The sequence below is a fragment of the Melanerpes formicivorus genome, unplaced genomic scaffold (assembly GCF_026170545.1).
Source record: "Melanerpes formicivorus ecotype bairdi unplaced genomic scaffold, bMelFor1.0.p_v2 SCAF_31, whole genome shotgun sequence".
In the NCBI taxonomy this organism is placed as follows: Eukaryota; Metazoa; Chordata; class Aves; order Piciformes; family Picidae; genus Melanerpes; species Melanerpes formicivorus.
Genome location: NW_027142383.1, coordinates 3658133 through 3676089, shown reverse-complemented (window position 1 = coordinate 3676089; position 17957 = coordinate 3658133). Strand labels below are relative to the sequence as shown.

At 41.3% G+C, this 17957-nt stretch overlaps 1 protein-coding gene across 3 annotated transcripts in view; it reads left to right on the top strand.

Annotated features, from left to right (window-relative positions):
* The window catches only part of ZNF131 (zinc finger protein 131), a 79968-nt gene that overhangs the window by 46376 nt on the left and 15635 nt on the right, over positions 1-17957 (top strand). For all 3 annotated transcript variants that reach the window (XM_068155397.1, XM_068155398.1, XM_068155396.1), the window contains exons 4-5: positions 1864-2008; positions 3702-4384. In XM_068155397.1, coding sequence (XP_068011498.1) covers positions 1864-2008; positions 3702-4384 — 828 coding nt within the window. The remainder of the gene's footprint in view (positions 1-1863; positions 2009-3701; positions 4385-17957) is intronic.

Sequence of the window (17957 nt, the reverse complement as noted above, 5' to 3'; positions counted from 1 at the left end):
AAGTGCCACATCCTGAAATACCACATCCTGAAATACCATGTCTACATGTCTTTTGAACACTTCCAGGGATGGTGACTCCACCACTTCCCTGGGCAGACTGCTCCAATGGGTGACCACTCACTCAGTAAAGAAATTTTTCCTAATACTTAATCTAAACCTCCCCTGGTGCAACTTGAGGCCATTTCCTCTAGTCCTATTGCTAGTTACTTGGCAGAAGAGACTGGCCCCCCACCTCATTAAAACCTTTCAGGTAGTTGTAGAGAGCAATGAGGTCTCCTGAGCCTCCTCCAGACTAAACAACCCCAGTTCCCTCAGCCATTCCTCATCAGACTTGTACTCCAAGCCCTTCACCAGTTTCATTGCCATTCTCTGGACATGCTCCAGCACCTCAATGTCCTTCTTGTAGTGAGGGGCCTAAAACTGAACACAGTATTTGAGGTGCAGCCTCAGCAGTGCTGAGCAGAGGGGCAGAATCACTTCCCTACTCCTGCTGGCCACACTATTTTTGATACAGGTCGTCTTGGCCTCCTGGGTACACTGCTGGCTCATGTTCAGCCAGTCGTCAACCAGCACCTCCAGGTACTTTTCTTCTGGACCACTTTCCAGCCACTCTCCCCCAAGCTCATAGCATTGTGTGGGGTTGTTGTGACCCAAGTGCAGGGCCTGGCACTTGGCCTTGTTAAACTTCATAAAACTGACTTTGGCCCATCAAGCCAGCCCCTCCAGATCCCTCTGTGGAGCCTTCCTACCTTCAAACAGATCAACACTCCCACCCAACTTGGTGTCACCTGCAGACTTACTGAGAGAGCACTCAATCCCCTTGTTCAGATCAGTGATAAAGATGTTAAACAACACTGGCCCAGAAAGTGAGCCCTGGAGAACACCACTTGTGACTGGTCACTAACTGGGCTTCATTCACTAGAACTCTCTGATTTTGGCTGTCCAGTCACTTTTTTTACCCAGCAAAAATACACCTGTAATCCATGAGTTGCCAGCTGTGGGAGACAGTGTGAAAGGGTTTACTGAAGTCCAAGTAGGCAATATCCACAGCCTTTCCCTCATCCACTAAGTGAGTCACCTGGTCATGGAAAGAGATCACATTGGTCAAGCAAAACCTGCCTTTTATGAACTGTGCTGACTGGGTCTGATCCCCTGGTTATCTTGCATGTGCCATGTGAGTAAACTGAAGATGAACTGTTCTGTAATCTTCTCCTGTACTGAGGTCAGGCTGACAGGCCTGTAGTTCTCTGGATCCTCCTGGCTCTTGTAGATGGCCATCACGTTGGCAAGCCTCCAGTTGTCTGGCATATTCCATGTTAACCAGGACTGCTGATAAATGATGGAGAGTGACTTGGCAACCTTCTCTGCCAGCATCCCTCAATACTTTTGGGCGGATCCCGTCCAGCCCCATAGACTTGTAAGTGTCCAGGTGGTGTAGCAGGTTGTTAACTGCTTCCTCCTGGATTATGGGGGATTTATTCTACTCTCTGCCCCTGTCTTCCAGCTCAGGGGGCTGGATGCCCTGAGGATATAAATGGTTTGACTATTAAGGACTGAAGCAAAGGTGGCATTAAGTACCTCAACCTTTTCCTCCATGATGGCCATGTTCCTCCCCACATCCAATAAAGGGTGGAGATTCTCCTTGACTCTCTTCTTGCTGTTAATGTAGTTGTAAAAATATATTGGTATGACTCTGTAGTTGTTCTGGATTCACATGCTTCTATAGTAGATTTTTTTTTATTCCAATGTGAGCCTACCTCTTCATGAAACTGGTTGTCAAAGAATTGTGAGCAAAATGATGAGCAGACAAGTGTGCAAGACTGAGGAATTGCTAAAAAAGCAGTTTTTCTTGCTTGTGAACAGGTGTAAGTAACATGGCTTTTCGTCACCTAATTGAGTTCACCTATACAGCAAAACTAATGGTCCAAGGTGAGGAAGAAGCAAATGATGTTTGGAAAGCAGCTGAATATCTACAGATGTTAGAAGCAATCAAAGCACTTGAAATCAGGTAAACGCACAAGCCTCTTTTTCTCCCCAACACTGAAACATAGAGTTTTAAGAATCCTTTTATGAGAGCTGACTGCCAGTATTTTGCAGTGCTGTTCTTTATCCTGGAACCTCCTAGACTTGCGTGGGACCATGTACTCTTCTACTATAAGATATGGCTCAGAATTATAAAGGCTAAAAAATTTAATATCACATTCTTTGGGCTGGAACTCAATGACAAGTAACATGGTTGGTAAATGTTGCAGACATTGTAGGGCTGTGACTTTGTAGTAACTAATGTTACATCTCTGTTATCTGATTGCCCACACCTGATTTAGAGCTAAGTGTACAGTGATGATGTCACATTGTGGAGGGTTAGAGATAAAGGCCCAGCCTTCTCCCCCCACAAAGAGAAGAAAAAGAAAATAACCACAGCTAGCCAGCCGGAGGAGCAAAAGGGAAATGCTATATTTACAAGCAATTTTTAGGGAATGCAGTATATATACACAATTTACAGTATTTACAATATATACACAGAAATATACAGCAAAGTAAAAAGAAAAGCGATAATACAGGAACGAAATTCCCTCCTCTGCTGAGGAGGGTTCCCCCCCTGTACCCCCTTCTCTCCCCTTTTTCCCCAAAGTGGGTTAGAAAGAGAGAAAAAGAACAATTGTTAATAAAAGCAATTATAAATTAAAGCAAAGTGTTAGTAGGCCACACACTTATCTGTCCAAGGTCAGTCTGGCAGAGAGCCTAGAAGCAGACGAGCTGGAAAGGGAGGAGGGAAGAGTGAACTGAGGAAAGTCTCGGCTGCACTCAAAACTTAAAGTTGCATTCTACCAATCTACCAATGAAATTCGTTTAGACCTGTCTTTTGTTTACAAAACATTCAGCCAGAGTGTCCCAGTACTGTCCTTTTCTTAAAGGCACAGCCTCAAATGGTCACACACATTAACAAGTTTGTGCTGGTGTTTTGATTTTATGCAGCTTTCTGTTTTCAAGAGAATAAGCAGTGATTTTAAAACCTGGTGCAAAATTAATCTCTTAAACTTCTTAAACAAATGTAATTGTTATAGTCTTTTTTGTATGGGATCAGTACTTAATAAAATGTTGCTGTGGCACCTTTTATCTGCCCGTAAAATTAAACCAGAATACTCTTTCCACATCCTGGTGGCTTTTTTTGTTTCCTCAGCTGTTAGCTGTTTGCTTACTTGAAGAAGGAGATGTTATAATAATCATTGTGTGAAGTCACAGCTGTAGTGTTTTCTAACAAGCTGTAAGCACTGTAGGCAATTGCACGTACTCCAAAACTTAAGAGGTGAATAGCATAGGAAGAACATGAATCTTATTTTTGAGTAGACAGTCCAAAGAACTTCCTTTGGGGAATTTCTCTTTCCAAGTGCAGAGTTTTGCAAGTTTCTAGATAAGCCTATATCATTAGGCTAAGTGGCCTTTCTTCTTGATGTGTATATCATTCAAGTGGAGCTGTTTAAAACACTTTAGTAACCTTAATTCAAAGGCTCCACAACTTTAACCATGTTATTTTACAGCTCTAAGAAGTATAGATTAAGGATAAATTACCTTCTGAAATGCATGCAGATTATGTGGTCATTCAGCTTCTTTGAGAAACAACTGCAAGTGTTTAAGGCAGAAGCTCAGTATCAGGCAGAAATTGTTATAAACACTTATATGTTTATGCAAATACTTTGCAGGAACAAAGAAAATTCATCACCCTTAGAATCAAATCAAATGCAAGGTAAAAATAAACCGAAAAAGAGGAAGATAGCTGAAACCTCTAATGTTATCACAGAAACACTGCCATCTGCAGATTCGGAGCCTGTTGAAATTGAGGTTGAGATTGCTGAGGGGACAATTGAAGTGGAAGATGACAGCACTGAAACGCTTGAAGTAGCTTCTGCAGAGCAATCTATAAAGTACCTACAGACAACAGGTACATCAGATGAATCTGCCTTGGCTCTTTTGGCAGATATCACCAGTAAGTATCGTCAGGGAGAGGCAAAATGCCAGATTCAAGAAGGTGACGGTGCAACTGATCCCTCATGCAAACAGGTAGAAGGTATTGAAATTGTGGAACTTCAGCTGTCACACATGAAGAATTTATTCCACTGTGAGAAATGTAACCGTTCATTTAAATTGTTTTACCATTTTAAGGAACACATGAAAACACACTCTACTGAGAGTTACAAATGTGACATATGCAATAAAAGGTACCTACGAGAGAGTGCTTTGAAACAGCACCTTATTGGTTACCATCTAGATGAAGGTGGTGCCAGCAAGAAGCAAAGACCTGGCAAAAAGATACATATATGCCAGTATTGTAATAAGCAGTTTGACCACTTTGGACATTTTAAAGAGCACCTCCGGAAGCACACAGGTAAGAGTATTGCTATGGTCATGTATTTGTGCCTTTGCCTCTAGCATTTTGGGTTTTTGCATGGTTTGGCAAAATGGAAAATATACTGAAGGAAACACAAGTACTAGGAATATTTGGCTTCTGGTTACAACTAAAATGCTGGGGGGGGGTTGTTTGTTTGTTTCATTGAGTTTTGTTGTTTTGTTTAATTTTTTTCCCATTGATATATACTTTAAGAATTGGGGTAGTTAAAAATAGTCATCTAAACCCAGAAAGCACTACTGAAGCTTCTCTCTGAAGTCTATTAAATTTTAAATATTTTTTCCCAAATTGTTTATTTGAAAGTACTAAACTGAGGAGCTACTTATATTTTCACATTTTTACTAGTAAATATTTCTTTTCAAACATCATCTGAACTGTGAGATTCTTAGTGGAATACACAGTTTAAAGGGTTCCTTTAACAGAACTTCTGAGCAAATACCTATTAATGCATTAGGCATAAAATACTCCCCTAACAACTCTTGTACCATCTTGTTTGAAAGTTTCATCCTTGCTTTTGACATCTCATCTATGATTTCATTTTCTTTGTTAATTAACATAGCAAAACATTTCTAGTGACTATAGTAGGCTTTGTTACTGTAAATCCTTCCCCTCAAATCTGGATAGCTTCATTTGAATACAAAATTACTCGTGCTCCTTCTTCTATATAATATGGGAGGTTAATGTTATAAAAAAAAAACCTTAAGTCGTCTCTTTGTTAATTAGTATAGATTTAATAATTGATAAAATAGAGCAGGGTAAGACAGCGCTGGGCGACAGGGGAATCACCGTTCCTCCAACTGCCGCAATACAAAGCGGTTTCAGCAGTCCTTATATCTTCCTTTTACTTCCGTGTTCGTGTCTTAGAAGATTCTTCAAGGCGCATGTCCAAGGAGTTGCTAAGGGGTCTTTTTCTGCCTTCTGGTGGTCGGTGAGGCTGAAGTCAGTATTCCTCAGGGTCTTTTCATTAGTTTTTGTCTATATAAGGAGTTGTTTTGGCAGACTTCTATCGTGCATTTGCACAACATCCCCTTTCAACATCCTCTTGCACAATACATTGACATATAGGGGCCTATTTTGACTTCCACTCCTACTATTAGTTACAGGTCATGACCACAGTACATCCTATGCTAACATAAATAGCTAACTCTATTGTATAGTAAAACAACGGACAAACATTTTCTATAACAATCCCCCCTTTTTCTCTTGAACCTTTAAATGTTTGTCCCATTTTTATAATCCTCAAGATTGATAGATGGGGGTTGTACATCGTCTCTATATTCATTTCTCGGTGCGGCCAAAATTAACAGTTTAGTGGCTTCAAAGCGGCTTTCTATGAACTTAGTCAAGCAGCGCACTATACAAGGACCAAACAAAAAGGCCAACAGTAACAAAATTAAAGGTCCTGCTACCGCAGAGAGTAATGTAGTAAACCAGGGTGACATATTGAACCACCCTTCATACCAAGTTCTCCCAATTTCTCTTTCCTTTTTCCGCTGTTCTAGCCTTTTTCGTAACTCGGCCATCGAGTCTCTAATCATTCCTGTGTGATCTATAAAAGAACAGCATTCTTCTTGCAATGCCACACATAATCCACCTTTTTCTAATAATAATAAATCTAAACCCCGCCGATTTTGCAAAGCCACTTCAGACAGAGATTTTACAGAAATAGCCAGATTGTCAATCGATTGTTCTAATCTACTTAAGTCTTCATCTACTGCTTTTTGTAGAGTCCGAATTTCCTCATTCTTGACTAAGGAGGCTATCCCTGTTCCAGCACCCACTCCTCCAATAGCTAACAATGTTGCTATCGTTATTGCAGTAACAGGTTCCCGTTTAGACCGAACCCAATCATGTTCATACTGATGTATGACCTCTTCCATGGGATGGTATATCAGTCGAGGCACTATTACCACCTGTATACAAAATTCGGAGTCGTTAAAAACCCTTAAAGATATACATGGTGTTATTCCAATATCTGAACATAACCACTTAGCACCCTGGGTTGGCATTACCCATTGAATTGAATCGTTTTGTTTTTGCTGTATCTTTTCTTTTGATATTCGGCTTGCACAAAGTCTATTATATCGTCTTGGGACCGTACCAATGCATTTCCCAGAACCAGAAACATATTGCATAGTAATTCCTTGGGTGACATTTTGGTCCCATGGGCACTCAGGTGGGTTAGTTCCATTCTTCCACTGTACCTTTCCTTGTCGTCCAATCGCTTCATAATATGGTGGTCTCATGTTGTAACATAGCCAACATTCAGTGGTTAAATTTGGATGCGTCTTATTCAAAGTAACATAAGCCGCATACATAACTTCTAATAATGGGTCTTTTAATTCTATTAGATCGTTTTCCTGATCCGTGTGGGTGGTGCCTGTAGGGTCCAATGCTAGACCAGATGTAGCAGATTCTATTTGACTAGGAGAAGTTGATACTATTTGGCTAGAAGTAGTAGTTAATAGCATCTCCTGCTTTATGTTTGAGGATGTTAATACCTTATTGGGACCAATAGCCATGGGAGTATCATATGTCATATTTCTACGGTGTATTTGAAAAACACTACCTCTGTCCGCCCCTGATTCCCATATCCTAATGCCCCACATCCTTCCTATTTCCCACGAAGGATCCATCATTTGTTGTATTTGTAATGTTATGTTTTCACACCTTAAAACCTTACATTTTGGTCCCCTACATGTTGGTGTTAATCCCCCTACAGCATCATATTTGGGGCCTTGACATCCTTTAGGTCCCCATTGAGCTTTCAAAAAAGGTTCTCCTCTGGTTTTCCAATTTGATGCGATTGTTTCACATCCCCAATAGGCACAGTAATATTGGTTAGGCACGTTACAATATGCCCTTCCGGGATTTGAGGCTGGACATACATAAAAGGGTTTAGGAGGACCAGGATGTCGAGATATAATATCTGGCTGCTGAATTACCAACAGGTCTGAAAGGGGCACTGTAAAATTCCAATCACTTCCTACCCCTCCATATTTGGCTATAACTTTTGATTCTTCAACATTAATCAATTCCCAGATTACAGGTCGGTGTGGATTGTGATTGTTGCCAATGGTCCAGACCACTGATACTTGGCTGCTAAGAAAAACCAAGAGCCAACACCTTAGCCGGTGTTTATGAACATCCCTTACAAGGTTTCCTTTGCCTCGCTCGTCAACTTGGTTGCAGCAAGCTACGAGGTACATTTTCTTCTCGGCAGCAGGCCACCTATTACAGGAGATGTTTGAGAGTAGCTCCCTGTATAGTGGTCTGTTTTAACAAAAGATTTCACTCATTACAAATTCCTTTGCCACACTTCAAGATTTTCCACACCCAGTAAACGACTAATGACCCAATGATTGCTATGATAAACCCTATAATACACTGTACGCTAAACGACAGTCGTTCAAACCAAGTCCAAATCATTCGACCCAATGTTAGTTCCCAATAGACTCTAGTGAAGCAATGTTCACCTGAAAAACAAAAGACAAAAGGCAAAATATACTAAAAAAATATACTAAAAGCTAACCAGAACAAAATATATAACAGAATATGGTAGTCAAACAGTAATATGGTAGTCTAACAGTAATATGGCAGTCAAACAGTCAGTATTAATGCAAGATGGTTACTACTTCTTAGGTTGCCGTTGCAGAGTAAGCTTCAATTCTCCTGGGGGGCTAATGACTCGCCAATCCGCACTTACAGGTCCTTTTACACGACTGGCATGTGTCCATCCTTTTTCCGCCGTACATACTGCAGAGTTTGTAGTCAGCAATGTCAGATAGGGACCTTCCCACTTCGGTTGTAAGGTGGTATCCTTCCAAGTCCTAATAAGCACCCAGTCACCTGGTTTGATTTTGTGTAAGCTTATATCCAAAGGAGGTCTTTGAACTAATCGACCTTTTTCCCATAGTTCTCGTTTATATTTCATAAGAGTGCTGATATAAGCAGTCGTGATCTGATCTTTTATTCCCGGATGATCCCCCGGAATCCCAATATCATAAGGCATACCATACAGCATTTCAAAAGGAGAAATCCCAAGATCTGTTCTTGGCTGGGTCCTAATATTCAGCAATGCCAATGGGAGACACTTTAACCAAGACAAATTCGTTTCTAAAATTAATTTAGATAACTGCTTCTTTAGTTCTCCATTCATTCGCTCAACGCGACCCGAACTTTGAGGATGCCATGGGGTGTGTTCTTCCCATCGTATCCCCAATGCATCTTTCAAGTTTTTAATAATTTTGGATGTAAAATGGGTGCCTTGATCTGAATCAATAACCTCCGTGACTCCGTATCTTGGAATAATTTGTTCTAATAACAGTTTGGCCACCGTCTGTGCAGTCGCTTTAGTTGTAGGAAAAGCCTCCACATAGTGGGTAAGATGGTCTACTATGACTAACACATACTTATATCTATGTATTTTAGGAAATTCTGTAAAGTCAACTTGAATTCTTGAAAAGGGTTTTTCAGCTGAAGGTCTGCCTCCCATAGGCAATTGCCTCTGCACCGACCTATTTATTTTTAAACAGGTTGGGCAGCCTTGTGTAACTCTCTTGGCCAGGTCGTGTAATCCAATCGTTATATATTTAGTGGCAAAGTGATCAACTAATCCCTGACTTCCCTAATGAGTTTTACTATGCATTTTGTTTATAACCTCAAAAGCCACAGATTTTGGTATCACTTCCCTGCCATCAGGTAAATACCATCTGTCCTTTTCTTTCCTTACCTCCATTTGAGAAAGTTTTAGCTGTTCTGCAGGGGTAAACGTAAATTTAAAATCATCCAAATTTGAGTTCGTCACCTGCAGGTTCTTTTCAGTTAGTGACAATACACATAAAGCAGCTTGTTTTGCTTCTTGGTCAGCTAGGTTATTCCCTCGAGTCTTATAGTCTAACCCTTTTTGATGGCCTTTTAAATGTACTACTGCTAACTTTCGGGGTTTCCTTAAAGCACGCAATACTTTCTTAATTAATTCTTGGTGAATCAAATCTTTTCCTTGAGAGTTTATCAACCCTCTTTCTTCCCAGATTTTTCCAAATGTATGTATTACCCCATAACTGTATTTAGAATCTGTGTATATCGTGCCAGTTTTTCCGTCTAAGTGCTGTAAAGCCTTTAAGACAGCATATAATTCACAAGCTTGTGCCGACCAACTGGGGCTTAATGGTCCCGATTCTAATACCCTAAATGTTTTTCCGTCTACTAGGGCATACCCTGATTTTCTTTTCCCTTCCACTACTCTGGAAGATCCGTCTACAAAAATTTTCATTCCTTCCTGCAGTTCTTCTTCTAAATCTGGTCTGATCTTCATCTGACATTCTATAGTTTGGAGACAGTCATGCACCAATTCCGTTTCAGTCCTGCCATACAAAAACTGCACTGGATTCTGCAAATTTACAGTTTCTATTTTCAAATTTGGTGCTTCCAACAAGATTCCTTCATACTTAAGTAACCTAGAGTCTGATATCCATTTTTCAGCTTTTTGTTGTAATACCCCTCGAATGTTATGAGGAGAGAATACCGTAATATTTCCATTAAATGTTACCTTCTTTGTTTCTTCCACCAGTAATGCACAACCCACTATTGCTTGTAAACAAGTGGGCCATCCTCTACTAACGGGATCAAGAAGCTTAGAAAAATACCCTATAGGTTTCTTCTTTCCTGCCCATTCTTGGGTTAACACTCCATATGCTGTTCCATCATTAATGTTTACAAAAAGATAAAATGGTCTCTTTAAATCCGGTAAGCTTAACACTGGAGCATTAACTAGATTGTCTTGTAATATTTTCCACTTTTCCTCATCTGCTTGCGTCCAGGTAACAGCTCCATCTGTTACCAACTTTTGATATAAAAATTTAACCTTGCTACTATAATCTTCAATCCATTGTCTACAATACCCCAATAATCCCAAGATTTGTCTTATTTGTCTCTTGTTTTTTGGAATTGGCATGGCTAAAATTCCTTTAACCCTTTCTGGATCTATTTTCTTTTCGCCTTTATTAATGTAATGGCCTAAATATTTGACTTCTTCCTCAACAAACTGCAATTTTGCTTTAGAAACCTTAAGACCCTTCAAAGCAAGAAAATTAAGAAGTTTAATGCTTTCTACTCTTACTTGTTCTTCTTCTTTTCCAGCAATCAACAAATCATCTACGTATTGTATCAATGTAATTTCTTCAGCAGGGCGGTATTCCTGTAGTATTTGCTCTAAAGCTTGCCCAAACAAATTGGGGGATTCTGTGAACCCTTGTGGTAAAACAGTCCATCTTAATTGTTGTTTCCTCCCCGTGTCTGGGTCTTCCCATTCAAAGGCAAAATAATCTCTACTAGTTTCATCTAGTGGGCAAGCCCAGAATGCATCTTTTAAGTCTATAACGCTATACCACAAATTTTCAGGACCCAATTTACTCAATAACGTATATGGATTTGCAACCACAGGAAAACGAGAAACTGTTCTTTTATTTATTTCTCGTAAGTCATGCACCAGATGGTACATCCCATTCGGTTTCTTAACCGGTAATATTGGAGTATTAAATGGGGACATACAAGGTTCTAATAATCCTTGGTTTATCAATCTCTCTATTTCAGGCTTTAATCCTTTCCTTCCTTCTAATGAGATCGGATATTGTTTGACAACAATTGGGTCTTCAGGGTTCCGTAACTGAACTTTAAAAGGGGTAATTTGCAGCCTCCCTACCGTTTCAGGGGTGTACCATACTTCTGGATTTATTTGTTCTTCATCCTCTATCCTTAAGGAACAAAGTTTAATCTTAATTTCTTCATTTTTTATTTCTAAATTTATACCTAATTCAACCATTAAATCTCTTCCTAACAGGTTATATTCTGCTTCAGGTACTATTAAAAAGTTACCAACCCCTATTTTTGTTTCTGTCTCTATTATTACGTTTTTAACCATCCCTACTTTAAAAGGTTCGCCTTTTGCTCCTACCACTAGTGCAGTTTCTGCAGATTTTTCACATCCTAGTGGCAGTTTCTGAATCGTTGATCTTTCTGCACCTGAATCTACTAGAAACTCTATTTCCTCCTGATGGGGACCTATTTTCAATTTTATCAAGGGCTCATGATGTTTCCTAGTCCCCAAAAGATAAAGCCCCTGACTCCCCTAATCTTCTTTAAAAAGTTTCTCATCTTGAATTCTGCTTCTACAATTCCGTTTTATATGACCTTTTCTACCACAATAAAAACAACTTCTATCGTCTCCTTTTCCTCTCAAATCTTCGTTCTCCTTTTGAGGTCCCTGTCCCCTAAACACCTTTCTAGGTCTATAACCTATATCCTTACTCTCTCTTACTGCTGCCACCATCATACAGACCTGTTTCTTATGATTTTCATCATCTCTTCTTACATACACCTTTTGAGCTTCTCGTAATAACTCGTCTAATCCCCTTTCCTGCCAATTTTCCAGCTTTTCCAATTTCTTTCTAATATCTTCCCAGGCTTTTGCAACGAATTGTGTTTTTAGTAATATTTGTCCTGGGGGGGCTTCGGTGTCCAAACCTGAATACATTTGTAAACTTTTTCATAACCGCTCTAACCATTCATTTGGAGACTCTTCCTTTCGTTGCCTCTCATTAAAGGCCTTATTGATATTTTGCCCTCTAGGGACAGATTCTCTAATTCCCTGTATAACTATAGTTCTTAAATCCTGCATATGCGTTCTATGATTTGGATTTTGGTGGTCCCATTGGGGTCTTTGTAATGGCCATTTTGTATCAGCCTGTGGGCCTTGTACATGTTGTGCATCCCAAATTCTCATACCTGCAGTCCTTATCATATTTTTTTCTTCGGTTGTGAAAAGAATATTCAAAATACTCTGCATTTCGTCCCACGTATATATGTTGGGACCTAGGAACTGATCTACTTTTTCTGCAACTCCCAAGGGATCTTCTAATAATTTTCCCATTTCCTTTTTAAATTCCCTTACATCTCCGGAGCTTAATGGCATAGAAATAAATCCCATTTGAGGATTCGGGCCTCCCATGGGAACTTCCCGTAAAGGGAACAAGTTCTGCTGGCGTGTTCTACTCCTGGTCCGGGGACCCTCACTAGATTCCAAATGTCCATTATTTTCTTCAACTTCAAAAGGAGGGGCTTCCGGTTCAACCACATATGGTGGGGGGCCCACCGGAATTTCTTCAATTTTCCTAGATTTTTCCTTTTTCTCATCGTCATCTACTTTAGATAAAGTAAAAAGGGATACTCCCGGTCCTCCGGGTCTAGTAACCCATACAGCAGCATATTCACTTTCCTCCTGACTAAAAGGAGATTTACTGTTAACCCATATGTTTAATTTCTGTTGTACCCAATCCTCACTAGATCCAAATTTTGGCCACCAAACAGCCTGTCCAATCTTTTGTCCTCCCCATACATCTATACAGTAGTGTATCATTTTTTATTTGCTCTTATTCCCTGTCCCGGGATAATATTTCCACATTTCTAACATAAATGCTAAAGGAGAGTCCTTCGGTATAGAAGGACGTCTCACAGGCTTAGGAGTCTTACTTGCTCCCTGACCCATCTTCCGGGGTGTTTCTTTCTCTCAATCTCAAACGCTCCCCTTGGTCGTGGCTCACGCTCTCGCGAGCAATGAGAAACGCACTACTGAAGGGTCCACACTCGCTTGGGTTAGTCCGGACTACCGGCTCCCTCTCATTCACACACTCTACACCCCAGGGAATCTGACCCCGACCGAACGGATACCCCTGCTAAATAGCAGTTACTTACGCGTCCTGCGTCTTCGTCCGGACTTTTGTGCACAAAATTTAAGGAGTCAACCGGTTTTTCCTCTTACCCGTCTATTTCAATTTTTCGGATCGTCAGTTAGAGACAAAACAATTTTTGAAAAAGAGGCCCACTGAAACCAGTGAGGGCGCCCACCTCATTTTCAATCATTAGTTATTGTCTCTATCCGAGTCACGGCACCAAATTGTTATAAAAAAAAACCCTTAAGTCGTCTTTTTGTTAATTAGTATAGATTTAATAATTGATAAAATAGAGCAGGGTAAGACAGCGCTGGGCGACAGGGGAATCACCGTTCCTCCAACTGCCGCAATACAAAGTGGTTTCAGCAGTCCTTATATCTTCCTTTTACTTCCGTGTTCGTGTCTTAGAAGATTCTTCAAGGCGCATGTCCAAGGAGTTGCTAAGGGGTCTTTTTCTGCCTTCTGGTGGTCGGTGAGGCTGAAGTCAGTATTCCTCGGGGTCTTTTCATTAGTTTTTGTCTATATAAGGAGTTGTTTTGGCAGACTTCTATCGTGCATTTGCACAACATCCCCTTTCAACATCCTCTTGCACAATACATTGACATATAGGGGCCTATTTTGACTTCCACTCCTACTATTAGTTACAGGTCATGACCACAGTACATCCTATGCTAACATAAATAGCTAACTCTATTGTATAGTAAAACAATGGACAAACATTTTCTATAACATTAAGATGCTATTTCTTCATCTCACTGAAAAGTCTGTACTATCTGAATATGTACTGAGAATTATATAGATAACTCCCTGAATGTAAAATATATATTTTCCTGATCTTTCAGATGGTTTTGTTTATGTTGGTTGAGAGTCATCAGTAAGAATTTAATGGAGTGTAGCAGTCCTATTTCTTTTGGGGCTTGCTGTTTTGCTAAAGCCTTTTAATTGGAACTTTTTTGCAACTGTGTATGGGACTGCTGAGTATTGATATATGACACCATAACCAGTCTACTCCCAGTAGCCCCTTAAAAGTTGCATTTATAAAAAGTCTTTGGAAAATCCTTATTCCATATGAAGTAGGGAGTTTTTCTCCATTATGCTGAAGCCAAATACAAGCTACTTAACAGAAGTACCTTTCTTTTGAAGTAGCTTTTTATTTTGAGATAAAAGATGTGGCAGATTAACAGAGTAGCCCAAATATCACAGTATGTTGGTTGCTGTTGTGACAAAGGATTTTGGTGATGAAGCAACTTAGCACATCACAGGAGATGCAGAATAATTTGTAAATATTTATATAGAATAGAATAGAATAGAATAGAATAGAATAGAATAGAATAGAATAGAATAGAATAGAATAGAATAGAATTAACCAGGTTGGAAAAGACCTTTGAGATCATCGAGTCCAACCTATCATCCAACACTATCTAATCAACTAAACCATGGCACTAAGTGCCTCATCCAGTCTCTTCCTAAGCACCTCCAGTGATGGTGACTCCACCACCTCCCTGAGCAGCCCATTCCAATGGCCAATCACTCTTTCTATGAAGAACTTCTTCCTAACATCCAGCCTGAACCTCCCCGGTGCAGCTTGAGACTGTCCTCTTGTTCTGGTGCTGGTCGCCCGGGAGAAGAGACCGACTCCCACCTATCTACAACCTCCCTTCAGGTAGTTGTAGACAGCAATAAGGTCTCCTCTGAGCCTCCTCTTCTCCAGGCTAAGCAACCCCAGCTCCCTCAGCCTCTCCTCACAGGACTGTGCTCCAAACCCCTCACCAGCTTTGTTGCCCTTCTCTGGACACCTTCCAGCAACTCAACATCTTTCCTAAACTGAGGGGCCCAGAACTGGACACAGTACTCAAGGTGTGGCCTAACCAGTGCTGAGTACAGGGGAGGAATGACTTCCCTGCCCTTGCTGGCCACACTGTTCTTGATGCAGGCCAGGATGCCATTGGCCTTCTTGGCCACCTGGGCACACTGCTGGCTCATGTTCAGCCTACTATTGACCAGTACCCCCCATGTCCCTTTCTGCCTGGCCACTCTCCAGCCACTCTAACCCCAGCCTGTAGCACCGCCTGGGGTTGTTGTGGCCAATATGTAGAACCCGGCACTTAGATGTGTTAAATCTCAAGCTTAAAATGAAACCAACAACTTGTTGCCCAGCCTATATTTATGCTTGGGATTGCCCCAACCCACCTTGCACTTGGCCTTGTCCAACTTCATGAGGGTCACATGGGCCTACCTTTCAAGCCTGTCCAAGTCCCTCTGGATGGCATCACATCCCTCCAGCATGTCAACCAGACCACACAGCTTGGTGTCATCTGCAAACTTGCTGAGGGTGCATTCGGTTCTACTGTCCACATCATTGACAAAAACGTTAAACAGCACTGGTTCCAGTACCCCTGAGGGATGCCATTTGTCACTGGTCTCTATTTGGATATTGAGCCATTAACGTCAGCTCTCTGACCGTTCAGCCAATTCCTTATCCAGTGAGTGGTCCATCTCTCAAGTCCATGTTTTTCCAGTTTAGTGACCAGTATGTCATGTGGGACAGTGTCAAATGCTTTACACATGTCCAAGTAGATGACATCATTTGCTCTTCCCTTATCTACTGATGCTGTAACTCCATCATAAAAGGCCACCAAGTTCATCAGGCATGATTTGCCCTTGGTGAAGCCATGTTGGTGCGGTAGTGAGAAGAGTTCAATTCTCCCCCACACACAGAAACCACGGCTAACTCAGTCGGAGGAGCAGATGGAAAAGCTATATTTTTACAAGCAGGATTAAATGCGATGAATATATACACAGTATACAGTATTTACAGTATATACAAAAATATACAGGAAAAAATGTAACACAGAAAACCTGCCCCTCCCCTCAATAGAGGAGGGTCCCCCCAAAAACCCCTTTTCCCCCTTCCTCCTTTTTTCCCAAAAAGGGTTAGAGAGAAAAGTAATTGTTAGGGGAAATTCTGTTAGTTTAAAAGTGTATGCTAAGGGAAGAAAGGAATTACAGTATCACAGTATCACAGTATCACTTAGGTTGGAATTAGTTTCTTATCTCATTATTTGAAGGTCAGCACCAAGCACAGAAAGAGAAACAGCTGTCCGGACTCAGACTGAAACAGACTGAGCTTAAAGTTACAAACTGAACTTAAAGTTACACTGCTACTGATCTACCAATGAAATTCGTTTAGAACTATCTTTGTTTTCCTTTTTACACCAAAACATTCAGCCAGAGTGTTTCAGTAGCTGTCCTTTTCCTTAAAGGCACAGCCTAAAACTGTCACAGTTGGTTACCACCAATCACCTCTTCTACATTTTCCATATGCCTTAGCAAAGCCTTCAGGAAGATCTGCTCCATGATCTTGACAGGCAGAGGCGAGACTGACTGGCCTATAGTTTCTGGGATCTTCCTTTTTTCTCTTTTTGAAGATGGGGGTTATATTTCCCCTTTTCCAGTCAGCAGGAATGTCACCAGACTGCCATAACCTTTCAAATATGATGGACAGTGGTTTTGCAACTTCATCTGCCAGTTCCTTCAGGACCCACAGGTGGATCTCATAAAGGCCTCATGGACTTGTGCACCTTCCAGTTCTTTAGATGGGCTCAAATGTGATCTTTGCTTATAGTGGGTGGATCTTTCATTTCCCAGTCCCTATCTTTGCCTTCTGGAGCTTGGGCAGTGTGGCTAGAGCCCTTGCTGGTGAAGACTGAGGCAAAGTAGTAACTGAGTACCTCAGTCTTCTCTGTATCCCTCATGACCAGGTCTCCATTTTGAGTCCAGAGGGGCCCCACATCTTCCTTAGCCTTCCTTTTGCTGAAGAAATTCTTCATGTTTCCCTTTGTCAAACTTGAATCTCTGTGCTTTTGCTTCCCTAATCTGATCCCTGGCTGCTTGGAGAACAACTTTGTAATTCTGCCATGTGGCACATTCTTTCTTCCACTCCCTGTAGACTCTCTTTTTGTGCCCAAGTAAGTCCAGGAGCACCTTGTTCATCCATGCCGGCCTCCTAGCATTCTTGCCTGCCTTCTTTTTGATTGAGATGCACTGCTCCTGAGCTTGGAGGAGATGGTCCTTGAATATTGACCAGTTTTCTTGGACCTCTCTTCCCTCCAGGGCTTTATCCCATGGTACTCTGTCAAGCAGATCCCTTAAGAGGATGAAGTCTGCTCTCTTGAAGTTCAGAATAGTGAGCTTGCTTTGCACCCACTTTGATTCCTTGAGGATCTCAAACTCTACAATTTCATGGTCACTGCAGCCAAGGTTTCCCTTAAGTTTCACATCACTCACTAGCCCATCCTTTTTGGTGAGGACAAGGTCCAGGATAGTATCTTTTCTTGTGGATTCCTTTACCTCTTGGAAGAGAAAGTTATCATCAGTACACTCCAGGAACCTCTTATATTGCTGGTGCCCTGCTGTGTTGTCCTTCCAACAGACATCTGGGTGATTGAAATCTCCCATGAGGGCCAGGGCTTTTGTACACAAAGATGCTCCTATCTGTTTATAGAGGGCCTCATCCACTCGGTCTTCTCGGTCAGGTGGCCTGTAGCAGACCCTCACTATGATATCTCTTTTCCTTGCCTTCCTCATCTATAAGTTCTCAGTCAGCTCTTCATCCATCCCCAGGTGGAGCTCCATGGACTCCAGTTGGTCCTTGATGTACAGGGCAACACCCCCTCTCCTTCTCCCCACCTCTTTCCTGAAGAGCTCACAAACTGTATTTCTATGCTCCAGTTGTGAGAGCCATCCCACCATGTCTTAGTGATGCCAATGACATCATAGCCCTGCAGGTATGCATATGTTTTGTAGGTCTTCTTGCTTATTCC